This window comes from Lichenostomus cassidix, chromosome 3, assembly GCF_008360975.1.
Source record: "Lichenostomus cassidix isolate B80296 chromosome 3, HeHo_3.0, whole genome shotgun sequence".
In the NCBI taxonomy this organism is placed as follows: domain Eukaryota; kingdom Metazoa; phylum Chordata; class Aves; order Passeriformes; family Meliphagidae; genus Lichenostomus; species Lichenostomus cassidix.
In genome coordinates, this window is record NC_139483.1 from 77,262,410 (window position 1) to 77,282,749 (window position 20,340).

At 38.5% G+C, this 20,340-nt stretch overlaps 1 protein-coding gene across 2 annotated transcripts; it reads right to left on the reverse strand.

The window, feature by feature from the left end:
• Positions 1 to 156: 156 nt before the first annotated feature.
• CFAP206 (cilia and flagella associated protein 206) lies at positions 157 to 17,624 on the reverse strand. Of its 2 annotated transcripts, XR_014851016.1 has the most exons (13): positions 17,391 to 17,624; positions 15,949 to 16,032; positions 15,559 to 15,649; positions 14,280 to 14,468; positions 13,898 to 14,056; positions 13,218 to 13,426; positions 12,357 to 12,476; positions 9,680 to 9,878; positions 8,790 to 8,927; positions 6,658 to 6,851; positions 5,497 to 5,640; positions 3,679 to 3,929; positions 2,971 to 3,106 (listed from the first exon to the last, which is right to left on the reverse strand). XR_014851016.1 is itself a non-coding variant. In XM_085056374.1 (12 exons), the coding sequence occupies exons 1-12, from the start codon at positions 17,496 to 17,498 to the stop codon at positions 2,876 to 2,878; spliced, it is 1,866 nt and encodes a 621-aa protein (XP_084912500.1). In that variant the 5' UTR covers positions 17,499 to 17,622; the 3' UTR covers positions 157 to 2,875. The 2 variants fall into 2 exon arrangements, 1 of the variants encoding a protein (XP_084912500.1); XM_085056374.1 differs by lacking the exon at positions 3,679 to 3,929 and having other exon boundaries at positions 157 to 3,106; positions 17,391 to 17,622.
• Positions 17,625 to 20,340: the final 2,716 nt, after the last annotated feature.

Sequence of the window (20,340 nt, forward strand, 5' to 3'; positions counted from 1 at the left end):
ATCTCACACACGGATATTTCAGTGCCACACACACGGTTCTGCTGCCACAAAACTGAGATGGAGGTTACAGTTATATTCCCCAGTATTTCACAGCACTGCACTACCTCCTCCAGTGGAAAAGAACAAAGTAGGATAAAATGAAATTTCAATCATCAGTTTACTTTTAAATAAAATGTTTTAATGGATTCTTGAAATACCAGTTTGTCGGTGTGAGAAAGGTGCTCTCACTGTTTACATTTTGAAAGCGTTTATTCCCTCATTTTCATAGTACAAACAACGGTAAGAGGCTTAGAATGGCTGTCTGCCCTTACACAAAGCGAAGTGCACTGCTGGCACGGCTCAGATAACCTGTAACCAGACAGCCTCGAGAGCTGTGTCGCTACATTTTTTTCCCCACAAACCCCACCCTATCACCTCCCCTAAGCCCTCCCCCGAGGTCCGAGGTGACAGGCTGGAGATTGTGTCAGTCCCTTCAATCGGCTTGTCGCTCGCTCCCAGTTGTCTGGGATCTTGCCATGGGCTCGGTCTTCACTCCATCATCTCCTTGCATTTATCCCTTTATGCAAAAATCCCACTCAAACTCTTCCTTCGATTACTTCCCCAGTGTTCTAGAACATTCTAATCCTCCCTATCATTAAAATATATTATGAACCTAAGCTATAACTGTCATTAACTTACAACAAAGGTATTAATTTGACACAATATCAAGTGCCCAAAAATACAACCATTTGCAACAAACCCATTATCCTTCAACAAATGAACAATATCAACAACAACCATTGGAACCACACGTTGATCACAACCCCTCCCACCAATTAATTATCATCTGCGAAAGCCAAATCCAACAGCCTGTTTTGAACAGTTGGTAAGAACTGTAGCATAAAAGCCTCAAAGCAAATTATATCAAAAACATACAGCGATCACAGCAAGAAAAAAGTATTTAATAAAGAAGCAACAGGGTGTTTTTCTCTGGAAAGAAAAAAAGCTGCAGCTAGTATTTGCACTGATATTTTAATTAATAAATCTGATCATTGGTGTCTGCTCATGATTTAAAAACATGGAGGAGCAGCACATCTGGCTGCTACAGATTAGTTTATTTTTCCAACAGAGAAAATCACCTAGTCAGAAAACCATTCAGCAAAGTTCTTTCTTAGTGCTCTCCTCATGCTCCTTTTTTTTTTTAATAATGCTTTAGGGATTCATCCCTGTTGTATAACTTTAAAAGGTGAAACCAGATACCTTGGAAACAAAAGAAAAAGAGAATGCTATCCTGCACAATGCCACAAAAAATCACTCAGCATCTTGAATCTTCAAATTTCATTGTCACAACCTTGCCTAACAATGACCCAGGAAACCACACTGCATCACAATGCACACAAAACCCCAAGATTTAGAAACCTTAGCATTCCCTATGCAATCACCTTGTGAAAACTAGGTTCACTCTCCTGTTAGGATTTAAAAGTTTAATAAAAGACAATAGGGGACAGATACAAGCAGAAGGACTGTGCTGGGTGCTTGGCATTCAGCCAAAAAGCATACCTCCTATGGACAGAGACACCCTTTACATACCCTTCAGCCTAATGCATATTCACAAACAATTATGCATATTCGAACTTTTCTCCAAACTAGTTTGCATGTTCCAGGAACTGCTTAGCCTAGCTCCTCCTTGGATACGCCTCCTCGGAGCATGTGCTGTCCTCTGTAGTCGATTCTGTTATCGCTCCCAGACTGTGGTTTCTGCAGATGACAGGTCCTGATAGTTGGAGTGTCAGTGGCAGGGTCCGTTCGGTGGATGTTACCCAGATCAAGCAGGCAGTTCAAAAACTGTAACAGCTATTTCACTACTATGTCTAAGCTTAGCTAGCACCAAAAAGAAAGACATTAGTCATCATTACACAGCTATTTTTCACAGCAAGGCTACCTTTGTAAAAAAAGAATTAAAATAATACACATAGTATCCATTGTAATATTTGCGAAAAGCCAACATTATCATATGTATTTATCACAACCTGGACATTTTGCAGATAATAACTCGTGAAGCTTTTCACTGCCATGAAAAGAATATCTGTTTAAAAGTACCCCTACTTCCATTTGAGAAGATATTTCATCCTAAAGCTCAAATAATTTGCATTTTCACAAACAGAAATACTATCTGCAGTTGCATTGATCAGACCTGGCACATATTTGCCACAATGACATAAAGCTAAAAACTTTTTCTCTGTTGTTCTTTAATTTTTCAAAATCAAGCAAAACAGAGCTTTCTAAAAGGTCCCCTGAAGTCAAGTTCCTATGGTTTGTAGTGCGCTCACTGTTTATCCAACAACTACAGAAATTGCTAGAGACCTAAAAGGGTGCCAAAACCATCCAGGATAGATTCCCTCTTCTCAACCTCCCAGCCTTGGCCTGCAGTCATTGGGTTGGGTTAACACCAGCACAAATGGACAGGCCCAAGGACCCAGGCTGGTTTCATTTTGTTGGTTTTACCTTCTTGGTAAATTCTGCTCTAAGGCTGGAGCTGTGACATTCAAGTGACTCTCCTGGGGTAAGTTTTATTCCACTTAAAGACAGTGTTTCAACAAGCAATTGTTGCATTAAAACTTCAGTAAAATCCCAGAACACACTACACATTTAAATGCTAGTAGTGAAAGTCCTTGGGAATATCTTGATTCTAAATTGATATTTAAAATCTGTGCTTCAGGCTTATCACTTCTGCCACTTAATGTCAGTCAGCAGCCCCAACAGGTAAGATAAATGAAACAAACCAACTGCTCCTGGAATCAACAGACACAGCAAAATCTTTAGTGTCTAAATTCAGATATATTCAGGGATTTTTATACACACTTTCAAGGCGTGTCATCAGGTTTCTCATTTTCACTTAGGTTTCATCTAATGGTCTTGTTAAGTCCACTGTGACCATATGAGTAGTGGGAGATGATCCTCCTCGGAGACCTTTCAAGTAAATCTGGGGTTTGGGTACATTGCTTGAGTTGTCACGCTTAGTCTGGGTGCCAATCTCTTTTGTAAAGTACACTTGGGTGAAGGTCTCTCTTCTCATATGGCTGAGATCAGTCTGCATGGCATGAGTTAACTTGCGGCGCAAATTGGCCTAAAGACACAAAAATAATCAGATTAAGCAACATTGTTTGAAAATTTTAGCACGAGAATATACTAGGAGTGTTTGTCTATCTGTGGGCTTCACAAACCTGGAACGTGGCCCATCTTACCCTCCTGTCAATTCACAGTTGCAACTGTGATTTGCTAAGTCCTGAACTAACAGGATGTGTGAACAGCACTTGAGGTAGCCCACACAATTCTAAAATGATTCCCTTAATAATTTCATCTTTTCCATCGGTCATTTTGTTAATTTTGTTAAATGCTGAAGCCTTTGTTTTGTTAGAATAAAAAGTTTTCATGGTAAGTTCTTCCAGTCTTTGCCTCATTTTTGCTAAACGTGATGTTAAGGGTTGGTATCACAAAGTATCAGATAAAAGAGGAAAAATGCCTTCTTACATGATATTGCTCACTAACCCCTTGACAAGAGGTAAAAGTTAGGGTAATTTATGATTAAAGCTGGTTATTCACAGAAATTGCTGTAAATAAAACAAAACCAGCTCTCACAAAGTGTTAATATTACAAAGCCAGCACTTGAAACAAAAAAAAGTTCCTTATCCCACTGACCCTTCTATGTCAGTAATGATGTAAAACACTGTAAATTATGACATCATGTTCTCCTCAAAATACACAAAATACAGTCTCGTGTGCTGGGATTCAGACCCCACCACGTAAGTGAGAAAGTCCCTGGAGTCCAGTCCAGTCAGTGGAGACTGGAGTCAGGGGAAGCTAGAGAGTCATAAACTTGGCCAATTTCAGTGTTTGGATCAGGGCAAGCCAAAATATTCTACAGACTCCACTGGTGAGATCTCTCTCAGCTGGAATGGAAATAGAAAATAAAGACAATATATTAAGTCTTTTTTTTTCTGAGGGTTTTAATGACATTTAGAACAAGAGTGGGCATGAGGTCTTGTCTTTCTGCTAATTTTATCCCTCTTGAAAACTGAATGTATGCTATTACAAGGAATTGTGCTTGCACGGAGAAACAAATGTTACCTAAAATTTTTACATCTAACAGCATATAGGTGTTCTAACAAAGTAATAGTTTAACATTTCACACTACTACAAGTTTTTTGGCTAAGTATGAACCACAAAAAAAAAAACCCAAGGCATCTGAGCTCATCCTCTAACAAAACCCACAAATATCTATGATGCTCCCCTGAAGAATTAAATTCATTGATGCACTGGATAAACTATTTCTGTTGTTTTATCACTTTGATATTGAATGTTTTATCACCTCCATATTACAAATTGCCATAGTCAAAGCACTTTTTCATGCATGTGGGATTTTTTATTTAGGCTCCACCTCACTGATCTCACATTTGGACAACTGAGGCTAAAGCGCCTTTAGTACATTAAAGTACTTCCTCTAAGTATTTCAAACTAACAAGCCACAAATCTGTTTGTGAATGGTTTTCATGATCAGATATTGGAAAATATCCACTTTTGCTTATGCTAAAGAGCTACTGACCACATCTTATGTTTATTTATGTACTTTTGTCCTTTCCAGAAGGGAAGGAGGCTTTTAGCTAGGCTGCTTGTAAACCTAATTGGCTTCTTTATATGCCTCAGTAACAGCTATTTCTTAGAATCCCTTATAAGCTAGCTAATGCTGGCAAGACTCCTCAGTTCAAAATTTTGCTTTCCTTTTGCAATGTTAGAGATTTTATGGCTAAAAGAAGAACAGAAAGGAAATACACTGCCCAGCAGACCACAAGCCTCCAGAGTGCATCTGTTCACACAAGAAAAAAGAACCCTGCAGTGTTCTGTGTTCAGTTGGTATTACTAACTGCAATATTCTCTGTACTCACAAGTTGTTCATTTTGACTAAATTGTGAAAATCAGGTGCTATATCTTGACAACTACATGTGCTGGCAAACCCTAGAAAGAATAATCTGAAATATATGCTGTTCATTTAAAAGCTTTTATGTACATATGTGGTCAATCTTTTGTGGACAGGCTGTGATTTCCAAAACACCAGAAAATCATCATGGTAGTATGACAAACATTTTCTGTGGATTTTTTTTACAAAGAACGTATACAGTACTATCTTCAACCCATTAAATTGATTTAAATGTAGAACAACTTTAATATTCAATGCTAAATAACAAACTCTTATTACATAAAGAAGGCAACTGAAAAATTTAAAATTAATAGATACTGCAGTGGAAGCACTGCTGAAAAACAGGGAAAAAACTGAAAAATTGAGAGAAGTCTAGAAATAAGGAGAGAAAACACCTAGAAAACAAAATATTGAACCAATTGTAATGAACTGTATGTCTTTGAATTAAAGGCTAGATTTACGTTTCAAGGAACAAAAGTTAAGAGTAATTTATTCTCAACTTTGCTATCCAACAATGAAAATCTGGTAATAACAGTACAAACCAATTTTATGGCTTTTCTTCTCAGTTCCCATTCATTCCATTCATAGGATCTCACAATAGTTGGAGGCAAGATATGAGTATCAGTTTGAGTACTAGTGTCACATTTTGGGGGTGGTTTCATTGAACATTGGATTGCATTGCTGGCCTGGATAAAAAGAAACAATAAAAGCGAAGCAAGGCATTAATGAGAAGAATACAGAGAAATAGTACATGGATATGCTACTTTTTAAAAGCAAAGAGAGACCTGCAAACCACAAATGGGTAATGATTTTTACATTCAACAGCATTTTTGTTCCCCAGGCCCCCACTAAAAAGAAAACATTAAGTATCTGATGGATTTAATTTCTGACAGAAAACACTTGAGGCAGAGGCCACAGCTGAGTTGCAGGCTCCTGCATACCTAAGCACTAGTGAATGCTTAATCGATGGATTTTGGAAAAAAAGGGTCCCACCACCACCAGTATTTTATGATGCAGGCATCTCAGTTTGTCTTTATGAATGGACGAAAAATCACAAATCATAACTGGGAGAAGTGCACCCATCTCTGCTACAGCTGGAATACAAACTGTTTCAAACCAAGGGCCAGTTCAAAACTACATTCTTTCCACTCCTAGGGACATAAAATTCACTGTGGATCACAGAGAATGTTGTCTATAAATCCAAATTAGGTATTTGAACTTCACATAGTAGCACGATCATATTGATTATTGATGACTCTTCTTTTATTTTGTAATATGTTCCATAACTCCTGTCCCCAGATATCACTACACTTTCATCCAGCACACATGGATGACTTCTAAGCTAAAGCTCCAGTTAACACGATATCTGAATTATCTTCCATTGCATTTATTTACTGTTCTATTAAGCTACTTTTGCAAAAATGAGCAAAAGAAACATCAGACACAAGACCTGCCTAGGCTATGGACTAACAGCTTTTACCACTGACAGAATCCTTTGGATCTACATATTCTTCTAAGAAGAGATAACATGAGAATGACATTAAGTAGAAACATTTCTTCAACACTCTAAGGACCTGGAAAAGACGGACCTTCAGATAGGCATCTTCTTTCCTAAAGATGGGTATCCATCTGTTCTCTTTTAGAAAGGATAGACTAACCAGTGACCCAGCAGCTGTTCAGCAAGGGGCATGGGCAGTGTGTACCTGTGCATGAGGAACAAGGTATTCAAACTGATGACGGAGCTCGAGGAGTTGAATTAGTTCTGCATATTCTTTTGCTTTCTCTATATTCAATTGAATGAATTTATCTGGATCTTGGGCAAAGATATATGCAGCTTCTTTTGAACTGAAAACATAACATTTCTGCTTGTGCTTCAAAATTCCAATAGCAGGATTTCCTAAAAATTAGAAGAAAAGCCAATCCAAAATAAACCCCACAAATTAAAATAGTGAACAGTATGATATCCAATACAAAAGACAATTGTAATCAAGATTCTGTGTTTTGCTAAAGTCAGTTTCACTTCCTTCTTCTTATGAATTCAGAATAAACCCTTGAAAGCAAGCTTTTTATTAAATACACCTAAGTCAATTTTGTTAGCTCAGTAAAGCTGCTTTTGATCAGTTCACATCCAGCATGCCTTAGTGCATGTCTCAGAAAAACAACAGATAAAAGACATATAGCAAAGGCCTAAGAAAGCAGTCTCTTCCCTCAAATGCTTCCCCTACAATCTCCAGCAAATATCTGATTCCGGATCAGTAGTGCATTTCTACCAAAGGGCATGACACTGAGGTTAACTGAAGAAGCAGATAAAGCAGCTGGAAAGCCAAACAATAAATTAACAGAGAAAACAAAATGTCAATAAAGGCCAAATAACTTATATAGGAAAACAAATACTGAGTTCAAGGACAGTGGCAGACTTTGCTTCAGACGTCATTGTCCAGGAAAGACCAGAGTCATCATAGACAGTGCCTAGAAAATATTCAGTCAAAAAATGAATTATTAGTATTCAAGCACAGGAGGAGAAAACCAATGTTGTAACAACCTGTAGGCTACATTTGTAATAATACATTTTGTTCCAACACAACAGAACATGTAAAAGGGAGTGATCAAATGCTTGTGATAACTTTCATAGGAGAGGTTAAGGAAAGAAGCCTCCTCAGCATTAAAAAGAAGGAAGTAATAATATGATAGGAGGTTATAAAACCATTAATTTTGTGAAATATAAAATTACTATTTACTAATTTTCCTAATAGAAGGACTATCAGGTCTTTTTTGAAATTATCAAGCCAGAGCTTAAAACCATCTCAAAAAGAGGTACCTTTTCATAGCACATAAAATTACCATTGTGGGGCTCTTGAGAATAAGGATATCCCATGACAAATTCTAGATGGATTAAAAAATCAATTAGATTAATGAAAAACCTCTACGAAGGATTATTCAACAGAAGGTTATGGACTCAACATTAATCGGAGGAAATCCCATAACCACTAACTGCTAGAACAAGGAAGGATATAATTAAGGAATGATCATTCAGACATGAATTCATATAATTTTAAAGTGTTCATGACTGTCCGTGTCCACTAATCAGATACAGGGCTAGAGAGACCTTCAGTCTAACTCAGGACAGATGTTCTCATGTGCAATACTAAGCGTAAGTAAATTACATTGCCATTAAAATATCTGTTCTTTAATACTGACGAGTAATGGCAATGTTTTCTTCCCAGACTTCTGGTTCTATAAAGATAGGGAGACAGAAAACATGAACTGGGGTAGCTGACATAAGGCTGACTTTCAAGACAAATGAGCCTAGAGAGACCAAAAATTCCCATGATTAGCTGACTTAATCAAATGTGCACTTTTGCATTCTTTTCAGAAAAGGCTTTTAGTACTTCATCGTGACTATTTCAAAATACATATGATATAGGTATGAATGGCTGTGTTTGCAACATACGGATACACAAAACAGAAGGAACAGCCATTTCCCTATACCTGCATTATAGCACATTAACAACAGTAAACAAACCAGTATTCAGCTGCAGTGAAGGTTATACAGATGCACATAAAGCAAGAAGAAACATTAATCTATCCTGTCTTGTTTCTGCCCCTGCTTGCTCTTCAAGCTCTCCTACCTTCTACTAAGGGCAGTTTATTTGTGTATTAAAAAAAAAAAAGATACTTTAACAAGGGACGTAAGTTATCTAAGGGTGAAAATTGCAAATGTGGAAAAACAGTATTCCAGCTTTGACCTAAGAGGATGCATTCAGAATGCCTTTACATTCCCCCTAGTCCTTGTGTACATATATAGTATGGAAAATGTCTTAAGTACAAAGCATACCTGGTAGGGTGAGACCTTTCACACCAATTGAATGTGCACAGAAACCATGGTACTGGATTAGCAACTGTTCAAAATTATCAGCAGTCTCTGGAAAAAGCCATTCTTGGTTCCTGAAATCAGAAACATTCACTCTGGTTCCTAAGAAAAGATTAAACAAAGGAACGATTTCAATACTAAAATATCAGATGTCTAAAAGATAAGAATATTTTAGGATGACCAGATTACTCAGGTTCTCACAGGATGACCTGCAGTGCCAAGATCCCAAAAGCCAAACTTTAGTCCTGTCTTGAAACAGAACCTACTGAAAAATCAGTCCTGCAGGAACCTTCCTTAGTAGCATCAGGTTTTTTTTTGGAAACAGGCTACAAAACCAGGAAGATAATATCTTATTCTTTGATTCTGTTTTCACCCACTCATGCATTACAAAATCACTGGCATAAAACTTGGTTCCTAGGGAAACAAACACTTCTGGTAACTGAAACCGTGTTAAATTATCTTGCTTGTACACTTCTGGTAACTGAAACCCTGTTAAATTATCTTGCTTGTCCCCTGTCCCTCCGTTGCCAAAGTTCTGAAAGGTTTAAAAAGACATAAATACACTCAAAAACCTTTAAAATTATAAATATTCTCTGATCATTCTGCCATTTTTGTAAGGTATACTTGTATCTAGAAGCTATATTTTAATTTTATATGTAAAAATAAAATCCCAAGCTACATCACATGAAAATGTAAATCTACACCCTACAAATCTTATTTTAATTTACTGTGCAAATTCTGAGTATTAAAAAATCAATATATAGTATCTTCTGTAAAGCATCTTTTGTAAAGAGAATTCAAACTACAAAATCTTGGACAATTAAGGAAAACCAAAAAGTATTAACTTTCCATACCCATGGTTTCTTTTATCCTTTCCTCATCACTTTTCACGGTCACACCTTCCAGAAGAGATGTTAGCATTCTCTCTGGAAGATGCTGTGATTGGATTTCCGAGAATTGTTGCAGATTGTCAATCATATTTGTGAGGAAGCTTAGCAGTAGTCTTTCATCCTGATAGCTGGTCCAAAGCTTAGAAAGTTCAACAAACAGAGGCTAGAACATAAAGAAAATTATCAGAAATGCAGATTTGTTTTATGCCTGCAGCACAACCCAAGTGCTGTGCACAACAATCTCTGCTATGAACAAAGCAGGGCTGATCTCCAAGCCTTCAGCAACCAGAAATTCCAGGGGAACTCAGGGACACTGTAAGAGGAGCTTCCATCACATATGCCTAAGGTAAGTATATCCATCATGTCAACCCACAGGCAAGAGTAGTACTTTTCTATATTTTACTCCAAAGCTTTTCCCAAATAAATGTACTCTGTGACCATGCTTTGAATTTAGAACTTTATTGACAATAAAGTTTCATAACTGAAAATATGGTGTACAGGAATAAGGACCAGAAGTAACATGCCTGAATAATTACCAAATTAGGTAAACCCACACCTAGATGTATAGACTGTCAGGTTTTGTTATTTTGTCTGCCCTGCTTCCAGAGTGACTTGGTACCACAGTCCCCAGCCCCTCCATATGTGTCAACTGAAAGGGATGCAGTCCTCTTCTGAGTGTTCAGGACAAAACTGGAAGCTGCCCTTCCCAGCAGTGATGCTGGCATACAGGTGTAGGCACGTAAAGAAACAGCCTATAAGGTTTAAGTATAAATTCTGATTTCAATGACAGTGACATAAAATGTGCCCTGTTACATCTGAACACACAGAAAGCATTTACAGGAAGAGATTCAACCAATCTGAAATGTACACTTAACAACACATGTTATGCATGTGAACATTATCATAAGAGCAGCCAACAGAGCCAGCTCTGGAATTCATCAGCATTACTAATGCTGTGGAAATGTTATGGATACAAAACTGAAAGAAACTAAAGGAAAGGCAGCATGATCAAAAACATTCTTAGTGGAACAAACAAAAAATATTAATGAAATGTATTGTTTTTTTAAACCAAATGTTTACTACAAATATAGGCATTATCCTATGCATTTTAAAAGACAGAATGCCCTGCTTCTCTACCTTTGTAGAGGATCCAGCTTCTCAGCAACAAGCCAAAGACAAGAAGTTATTTAAATGGTGTGTTAATAGAAAAATCTGTACCCAGATAGGATCTGAAATGGTATTACATATTTTGTCTTCAGCAGAGAAGACAAAACAACTAACCAACTTGAAGTGAAAAAGAAATTCTAGGAAGGCAGCAAACAACAACAGACAGCTTTTAGGGAAAAGGGTAAGGTATATCAGTCACTTAGCCCCACAAAGATACAGGAGAGGAAAAACTGCTTTGAGCAGCTGGACAAGAGGGGAAAATGTTCTCCAAATGAGAACAGCTGGCTTATAAAATCAAAAGCACACATAAACTGAAGCTTGGATCACTCAGTTTAAGTGCCGTTCCCATGAGTTTCCAGCTTGGATGCCCCTATGGGAAGTGTAAAAAATACTGTGAATAGGTGGGGGTCATGATTTTCCTCCACAGTAGTCCTTATTTTGCTTTATAATAATTAGCTAAGAATGTTGAAAAATAACCTAACATATGTAGAAACTGCATGCTGGTTCAGCAGCTAACCACAAGAAATTGGAATGATAATCAAGTCACACAAAATAATGAGCTCTTACATGGAAAGCAAATCAAATGAAGCTGGTTTCTAACATATTTCTCTCCCATTTCCTTTTTACCATGCCAGCATAATAATCCCAGGTTTTCACAGGGTCATCAAGCACCCTCCCTCATAATACCTGTAGTTCCCAGCACTCATTCCCTCTCCCCTCAACACCTCCCTCCCATGTCCTGTAACTCCCAGTCAAGGGTGCAACAGTACAGAACGTCAGCCCTGCAGAGGTACCTTCAGTGGCTGCTCACAGGCCAGACAGCACACAAACCATTTCAGACTTGATCTTAGTAGGGCTCTAATTGTGTGCCTCTATTTGCTCTTTTTTCCCACAAAACTTGCAGAAAATGACATATTTTGAGATCTTTGGACTCTGACAAAAGTGACTGAAACACGCCAACAGGTTTAGAAGCTATTGGGAAGAGGAAAGAGGCTGACACCCCCATCACAAATTCTTTAGAAAAATCTTATCAGTGACTCATACTGTAATTACAGGGATTGCTATCTGAGGGAACTTTAAAAGAATCACACTCTGATGTGCTGTTTTCTGCAATCACTGTGTTCTTACAGTTTCTGCAAGGAATAGGAAAGAATATTTATACACACAAGAAAGAAAAATATCACTGTAAATCTACTACAAACAGTGACAAGTAACTCAAGACACTTAAAGTAAAATACCATTTAATTCCTTTGCTCCCTTTCTGCACCTTGTCTTTTTCTTGCCTTGTCTTTTTCTTACCTTAAGAGAAAATCTTTTAATTGCCCCTTCAAAAATCACAGATTATAATAGAGAGAAAATAATGTAGCCTCTTTCTTAACATAAACAATTTAAAAACAAGCACACCAGCAAAGTATCATACTTTAATAATTTTTTCCACTGAAGAAGTAATAGGTTTTCCATTCATAATACTTACAAAAACTTCTTTGGAATCTATGGAAGTCTTATCCTGCATTGTGTTTTTCAGTATCATCATTGCTGCTTCAAACTGAACATTCAAACTTTCAACTTCTCGAGCACTTGTAATTACATCAGACTGGAAAGAGAACTCACTTCAGGTAAGAAGTATCACACTCAAAAAGTCTATTATTTACTAGTAAGTATTTACTTGGATCTCTTCATTCGGTTATTTTCAGAACAACTGTTTTAAGGAACAAAATTTCCTCTACTTTTTTAAAAAATACATTTTTCCGTAAATGTTCTGGCACTTCACTCAAAATAAACTAGTAATTTTTATAGAAAATCCTCTATATTTTCCCAATGAAGGGAAAAAAAAATTAATTTTTTTTTAAATTTCAATGCCTTATACAAGAAAGATAATAAAACCCTGCAGTTTCTCAAAAGACAAAAGAAAAGCTCTTCATTAATAAAATATTAACTTAAAATGTATTCTTCAGAGACTGATGACTCCATATGTTTTGGGGGTGTCTGCAGACTAAAACTGAGACTGATTAAGGAGGTTTTTTTCTCTCATGCTTTTTAGGGCAGAGAATCAATATGCAAACAACTGTTCAATGGTGAACTCAGACATGGCAGTGCCAGGTTAATATGCTAATGGATTGACTTGATGATTTTAAAGGTATTTTTCAGCCTAAACAATCTAAACAAATGGTTCTAAACAGCCTAAACAAATGGTTCTGTATTTAGATATCTATTTTATTTTATTTCATTTATTTCTGAATAATTTTTCTTATATTTCTGTCCGGTACAAGTTGATAACTTGAATATATTGCATCTGCAATAAAAATCGACAGGATATAACATGATGTTATCTCACCAGAAGGATGCACAGGAAGGCTTCGTACTGTCTGAAATTGAATAGTGCTTCTTTTAATTTAAAAGCATAAAGCTGGGAGTGTCTGTAGCGGTCTCCCTGCATGGATTCCAGCAGAGCTGTGTACCGGTAGGCTAGCAGGTGGCAGGAAATCAGATATTCATCGACAGTCTGTGTAGCCGATGGAATGGCTTCATTCAGGATGGCTGGCACTATTCACATAGAATAAATATTAGATACATATAGACAGAATAAATGAAATCATTATCAAATGGTTAAAGTGCAATATTTGAACAAAATGGTCTTCCAATAAAATTTTGATTTCCAAATTTTATCCTTATATTCATGCATTTCCAAATAGTGTGAGCCAGATTCAACCACCTTATCTTACTAGTCAGGTTGTTTCAAATATTTAGAATTACAGGTGTGGAAATATCCCAGTCAAGTCAAGAAATGTGAGAAAACTTGCTTTATAGTAGATGCAATTCTGTCGCAGCTGACATGGGTTTTCTGAGACACTTCAGGCAATCTGCACAATTCTCAATTCTCAGTTTCCCAACTTGTAAAATACTAATAACAATAACAGGTCTCCCTGAGATGGGAAGTTATTGGAGCAGCTCCAGTGAAGAAGGCCAGGAAGAATGAATTGGGAATACCCAGCTCAAATGGAGTTGTTTGCTTACAGTCATCAATGCCACTTCCTCCTTTCTGGCACTCCTTGTTGTACAAACGAATTCCTGTGACTAGCATGGCAAAATCTTTCAGCTGTTGTTCTTTGTCCTTCTTACTGTGTGAAATGAAAGTAATCATCTCTGTCAGGGAGAATACACTCTGCAAGGCAGCTAATAAGAAAAGAAAATGATTAAATAAGCAAAAATACCCTCTCCTAAACAAATGCAAAAGTAGGAAATCCATGGGAAATTTACACTTCAAGGCTGAGCAGGGACAGTTTGGATAGTAAGCATCCACAGTTTACCACATTTGTATCTAAAGATCAACAAAGAGAAGGTGAAATTTTATTTTTCAAAAAGAAAAGCACAATTTCACAGCTGGGAGTTTACTGACCTGTTGCCTCCCTGACAGCCTCAAAATCTCTTGGCGATCCCAGGCCAGAGCTCAGCAGTACATAGGTAACAATCCTTTGATACAAATTCTCCATTTCTTCTTGTGCACGTGGACTACTCTCTGTGATAGCTCTGACTAGAGGAGCCACTTTTCCTTCCAGAACACGCCGCTGCTCACTCAGTAATTCAGCTAAGAAAGAAGGACACTTAGCAAGTGCAATCTAAATTCTTTGAAATTTGGCTTATACAGAGGGTGCAATTCATTTCCACAGTCAGAGCACCAGCTTGAGGTTTCTGAAGTGCAGGTATGTGGAAGAGATGCCCATAGTACCACACCGTTAAAATTAAAACCAGTAGAATTAAACAGTAATATAATTAGCATGATTAACATCAGTCAAGAGAGTCCTGAGAACTATTCAGGTCAAATTAAACAGCAAGTCTTTGGCTCTATAGAGTCTTCTGACTGCAGGAGGACCTAACACACACACAGACACACACACACACACTCGTATTTCAAACACACCTGAACTTACATGCTCAAATTTGAATGCTACTCAGCATCTCAAAAACTTGCTGGAATTACTGCTTATAGAGTTCAGAGGACGTAGGAGCAGCTCCCAGTGCTACTAATTTTTGATTTTAATCCATGCTATCAAGAAAACATTTTCATTATCTCCCCACCCAGAAATGCTTTTTTCATGTCTATTCTTGTTCTGTGTATTCTATTTCCCAGCCAGCCTCCACTGTCCCTTTGAGATCTGAAGTTACATTTACAGAAGAGGCATTTTCCCCATCTCATTTTATTTTCACATTCCCATTCTCAGATCATATGAAATTACTACTGATGAGACAAAAACATACTCAGTTAAAACTGTAACTGATTGTTCAAGATTACTCAAATCTCTCAATTAGGGATATTAATAAAACACTGAGTTTTCTTTGAGATACATGAGCAGAGTTCTGAGTACCTTCAGACACACAGGGGCAAGTGCAAGCTTTTCTTGCTGAAGGCAGCTAACCACTGAACCAGAAAGTGCAATTGTCCCCAAGCAACCTAATACATTATAATCAGTAAATCTCTTGGACAGCATGAGAAGAGTGTACTCTCAAATCTAATGTACACTGTTCCCTACTATATCCATACTGAAACATCGGATTCCTGTACAGCAAATTTCTCCTGGGATTTTTATTTTGCTTTACTGCCAGCATTCATTTAACAGTAATTACTATTATTAAATTCTAAACACAGCAACTTCTAAGAAAACACATTTGAAATTTACCTCGGTTTGCATAGTTCATATCAAAGTAAACTTGCATCTTAATTGTGTTTAGGGATGGGTTTGTTGTGTCAAGCAGTCTGGTAACACAGAGCTAAAAAGAGAGTCAGAGAAGTGAGTTCTTTCTCATCTCTGAGGAAACATCTGAACTGTCAGTGATCTACTACAGGTTTCACAACACTTGTAGAGCCCCCTCATTACCATTCTCTCCACATAAAGCTTTTCTAAGGATTTATCTACAGAAACATAGTCCAGTCTTTAGCTATAGAACCATGAGAATAAAGTAGCACTAAGATTTTAAAAGTGTTTATGTCATCTTAGTTACAGCTACAGGTAGCAAATAATGCTATAGTCTTAGCTAAGTACTGACTCTCAACATCATGTCAGAATTACCTGGGTAAGATTTTGTACATCATTTTCTGTGAAGACACGATCCATACTAAAATCATTTCTTGGATCTAAAACAACAGCTTTCACCTAGATATTACCAAAAGAAAGTTTTTAATTTACATCTCAAAATACCATCTTTGCAACTCACCTTTTATTTTCTGAAAAATCTCAGATGCATTCAGTATTTGTAAAGAAATATTCTTTTTTATCCATTTCAGTCCTTGAGAATGAAATAAAATTACTTCATTTCACATCTCACCAGTTCCAATCTCAGTTCTCAGGCACAAATTAAGGAAAAAAAATCTATTTGTGATACAAACATTTAAATACAGCTCCTTTAAAAATGACCTGGAAAAATATTTCCCTAAATAACACTTTCTGAAAATCCATCATGGTTGTTCATAAACTTCTCATGTGGTGCTATATGCATCAGTATAAATGTTTGCCATTTGAATAAAAAACCCATAGTGTTCCTATGGAACTATGGAAACTATGAAACTCATAGTTTCCATGCAGGAAAATATGTGCATGTTTGCAATTGGTGTTCATGCTGGGTGTCTTACCAGCCAACTTGTACAAACTTTTTACTCATTAAAATTTTCCTGCTTAATTGATTACTACTGCTTTTGAGCTCAATCTGTTTTCTAAAGCTATAGTATCACCTTTAGGGAAAAAAAAATAGCAGATTAAGAGTACTGCTGTGAACCATTTACATTTATGTACAAGTTTGTCAAGAGCTGATCATCAATAAAAAAGGAACCTAGCTCCATCTTTCTTCAGCCGCAGCTTTGCAGGCACGTTCAGACTGTATTCTGCAGCAGCACTGTGTCTCCTAAGAGATGCCAAAATGTAAAATGTTTTTAGGGCACTTATAGTTGTCTGCCAAGGACAATACTGAGACAGATTCCATTACATTTTTAATTTACGTGGCATCCAAGCCCACTCCTCCGAATATTCAGCCCATTTATACTACCTGGCCCTGTCTGAGCAGGGAAACAAAGAAAGTAATCCATCCCAACAGAGCTAGGAGGTAAACATCAAAGAACAAATATAGCTGTTGCAATAAACATTCATATTTGCGTCACATGTTCATTTATGAGAGCGTGAAGAAACGTTATTAAATTTGGGAACACTTCTCTTTCTCACTTTTGAAAGTAAACAATGGCTTATCTGCCTGCTGAAGAAAACTGAGAAAGAGCTCTGAGTTGAAGCTCGGGGACTTTCCAGGACTCAAGACCTGCTGCCTTCTTGGGGCATTATATTCACATAGATTTCAGAGAAATAAAATACTTTTTCAGGTTTTAAGGACCTTATAACGGATGTCGCTGAATATTCCTTTGAAATATCTCAATGTAGGCAATTGGAAAACAAGGTATTTCCAAGATCAGGTCACCCCTGAAAGCCTCAGCTTCCGCCAGCCCCTGATGGCTTCTTTCCGCGCTTACCATGAAGGCCACCAAGGTTTCGGAGAGGCTTTGTCCCCGGGTAGCGCACTCCAGGCCGACTTGGCGGATTACTCTCTTGATGACATTTTGGCTCAGCTCGCCGGCCATGCTGGCCAAGCACACACGCCTTAGAGGAGTTACAGTCACTACGAGTCCCTGTGGGCCCGCCCTGTCCCGGCCCCAAAGCTCCCCGGTCCCCTGTCCCCTTGTCCCGGCCGCGGCCGAAGGGCGGGAGCGGCCGCGCCAGCCCCGGGCGTTGCCATGGGGACGCGGCCCGGCCCGGCCTGCGGGACAGCGGCGAGGGGAGGCGGGAATGTGAATTTACACACAGCGCGTAGGGAAAGGCGTGTTTGTGCGGAATATATGGGTCAGTGTGCGTGCGAAACATACACGCCTGCATATACACCAAACACGTGGCTGTAGAGGCACAGGAGTGTAGGTGCATGTGTACACGAACCTCTCCGTGCACGACCAAACCGTGTGTGTGGATGTCTGCGGCTGTGGCTGTATGTAGGAGTGCATAAATATACATACATATGGATGTATAAAGACACGTACATACCATATATAGGGATATGTACCTCAATATCATTGAATCACAGGATCCCTAGGGTTTGAAGGAACCTCTGGAGATCACCCAGTCCAACCCTGCTGCCATGGCAGGGTCACCTAGAACAGGCTACACACAAACATGTCCAAGTGGGTTTGGAATGTCTCCAGAGAGGGATATCCACGACCTCCCTAGGCAGCCTGTTCCAGTGCTCGGCCACCTTCAGTGTAAAGAAGCTCATCCTCATGTTGAGGTGGGATTTCTTGTTGTTTAGTTTATGGTCATTGCTCCTTATCCTGTCACTGGGCACCAGTAAAAAGAGTCTGACACCATCCTCTTGGTGCCACCCATCTCTCAGATGCTTATGTGCATTAATGAGATCCCCTCTCAGTCTTTTCAAGACTAAACAGACCCAGCTGCTGCAGTCTCTCCTCCTAAGAGAGATGTTCCAGACCCAAATCATCTATGTGGCCTTTCTCTGGATCCATAGATACTCACACATACCATATATATACCCCCATGGCAGCGGGGGGTCAGAACTAGATAATCTTTAACCAAAACAAAAAATTTGAAACCATAGAATGGTTTGAAACACAAACCATTCTATGAATGGCCTGCTGGAGGGGGGCAGAGTGGGAAAAAGGAAACCTTCAGGCCAAGGAAGCACACAGCCAGAGCAGGTTGTGTGTTAACAGCGCACAACAAATCCAAAGCACAGCACCACAGGGGATGCTGATAAGAAAGCTAACTCCATCCCAGCCAGACCTGGTGCACATAAATGTATCTACACACCTATAAATGTGTACAATACAAAGATATATTTACACATACGTGTACAAACAAAATGTGTGTGTGGTACACAGCAAGTGCTGCAGGCAGAGGCAGTGCAGACAAGGCAACTTTGCTCTGCAACGTGAGCTGGAGAGCCATCTTTGCTTTCAGGTGTCATGCTCACTGCTGGAGGTGGCAGTTCTTCTGTGTGTAGTGCCTGCAAGTACTACAGTGCCTGCAAGCAACAGCCCAGTGAGCCCTAAGTTCTTGCACACACCAGTGGCACACCACTGGATGAATGCAATGCTTTGCTGTAACTGGTTCAGCTAGTCAATATGCAATTAATTCCAGCTTTTCCATGTCAGATAGAGGAAAGAGTAACAGCATGCTAATTAAATTTAAAAGCCATGTTCCTGAAAGGCAATCAAATAAGCTCAAAAGGCACAGGGAATGCAGGGATAACAGATGAAAAGCTACACCAGTTTTCCACTGATTTAGTTTTTTTCCCTTTGATTTACACTGTCAGACGGAGGGAGCTCCACTGAGAATCATGATGAGATCAAGATGATAATTTTTTTCCACTGTGACCTCAGACAAGTCACTCTTATCAGTAAAACTAAGATGATACTGTGCTACCTGGCAAGTAGCTGCAGGGTTACATCCATGTTATCAGTGTGTGTACTAAGGTACAGTGCACAGAGTTCCAGCATCACCCATGGGAAATGCTTTGGGAAGGTCTGTGGAACAGGCATCAAAACAATCCTGCAACAGACATTGTGAAGTCAGGTTTCATTCTAGTAGCATAGCTAATGGGGCTTCTTAATATGTCCTCTGCATTGACATTTTAAAAATTCAATACTCTTAAGCTCAGTAATTACAGCAAGGCTTTCATCAAGAGAATAAAAATTTACAGGACATCTTTTTCTACAAATTGCAGGATGAGAAGCTTTTGGGGCTCTTCCTGGAGCAGAAGTGTGTTGCTGTTAATGAACTTAGGGTCACAGAGATTTCCCTCTAAGTGTCCTGGTAAATCACACAAGAACAGCTCTTCTGCAGTTGCAGGTGGGGAGGAGCAAGGGGAGAAGAAGAATGTAGTTCTTGGAATTAGAAGAAAAAAGAAAGGGTGCTAATACCAGTTTTTCTCTGCAGAAGCAAATTTCAAAAGTCAGTGATAAAACCTGGTGCTCAAGGCAGTAATGGTTACACTTCCTCCTGAAAAGATTATCAACTAAAAGGGGACAGTTTTACAGAGTTCAACCAAACACTATCTGCAGTAAAGATGGAGGTGGAATTTGCAGCTTTGCAGATACAGAAAGTCAGTTCCCATCCCATAGCAGTCAGAGAGACTTTTGCTGACACATTCACAGGCTTAGTACATAAATACTTTCAGAGAGAGCAGGAATCTGCAGGTTGGATTTATCCTGGTCTTTAGTATGTATGCAGAGCCTATAAACTTGTGCTATTTTGGTGTAGCAATTTAAGGACTTTTAAAAGATGATTTACAGACTGTTGCAATATGTATCTCTGTCTACATCTGCAATTAGCACAATCTCTGCAAAACATTTGGTGCTGAGGACCTGACAGCCACAACATACATACTTTAGCAATTTCACTTCAGACTAGCTTTAA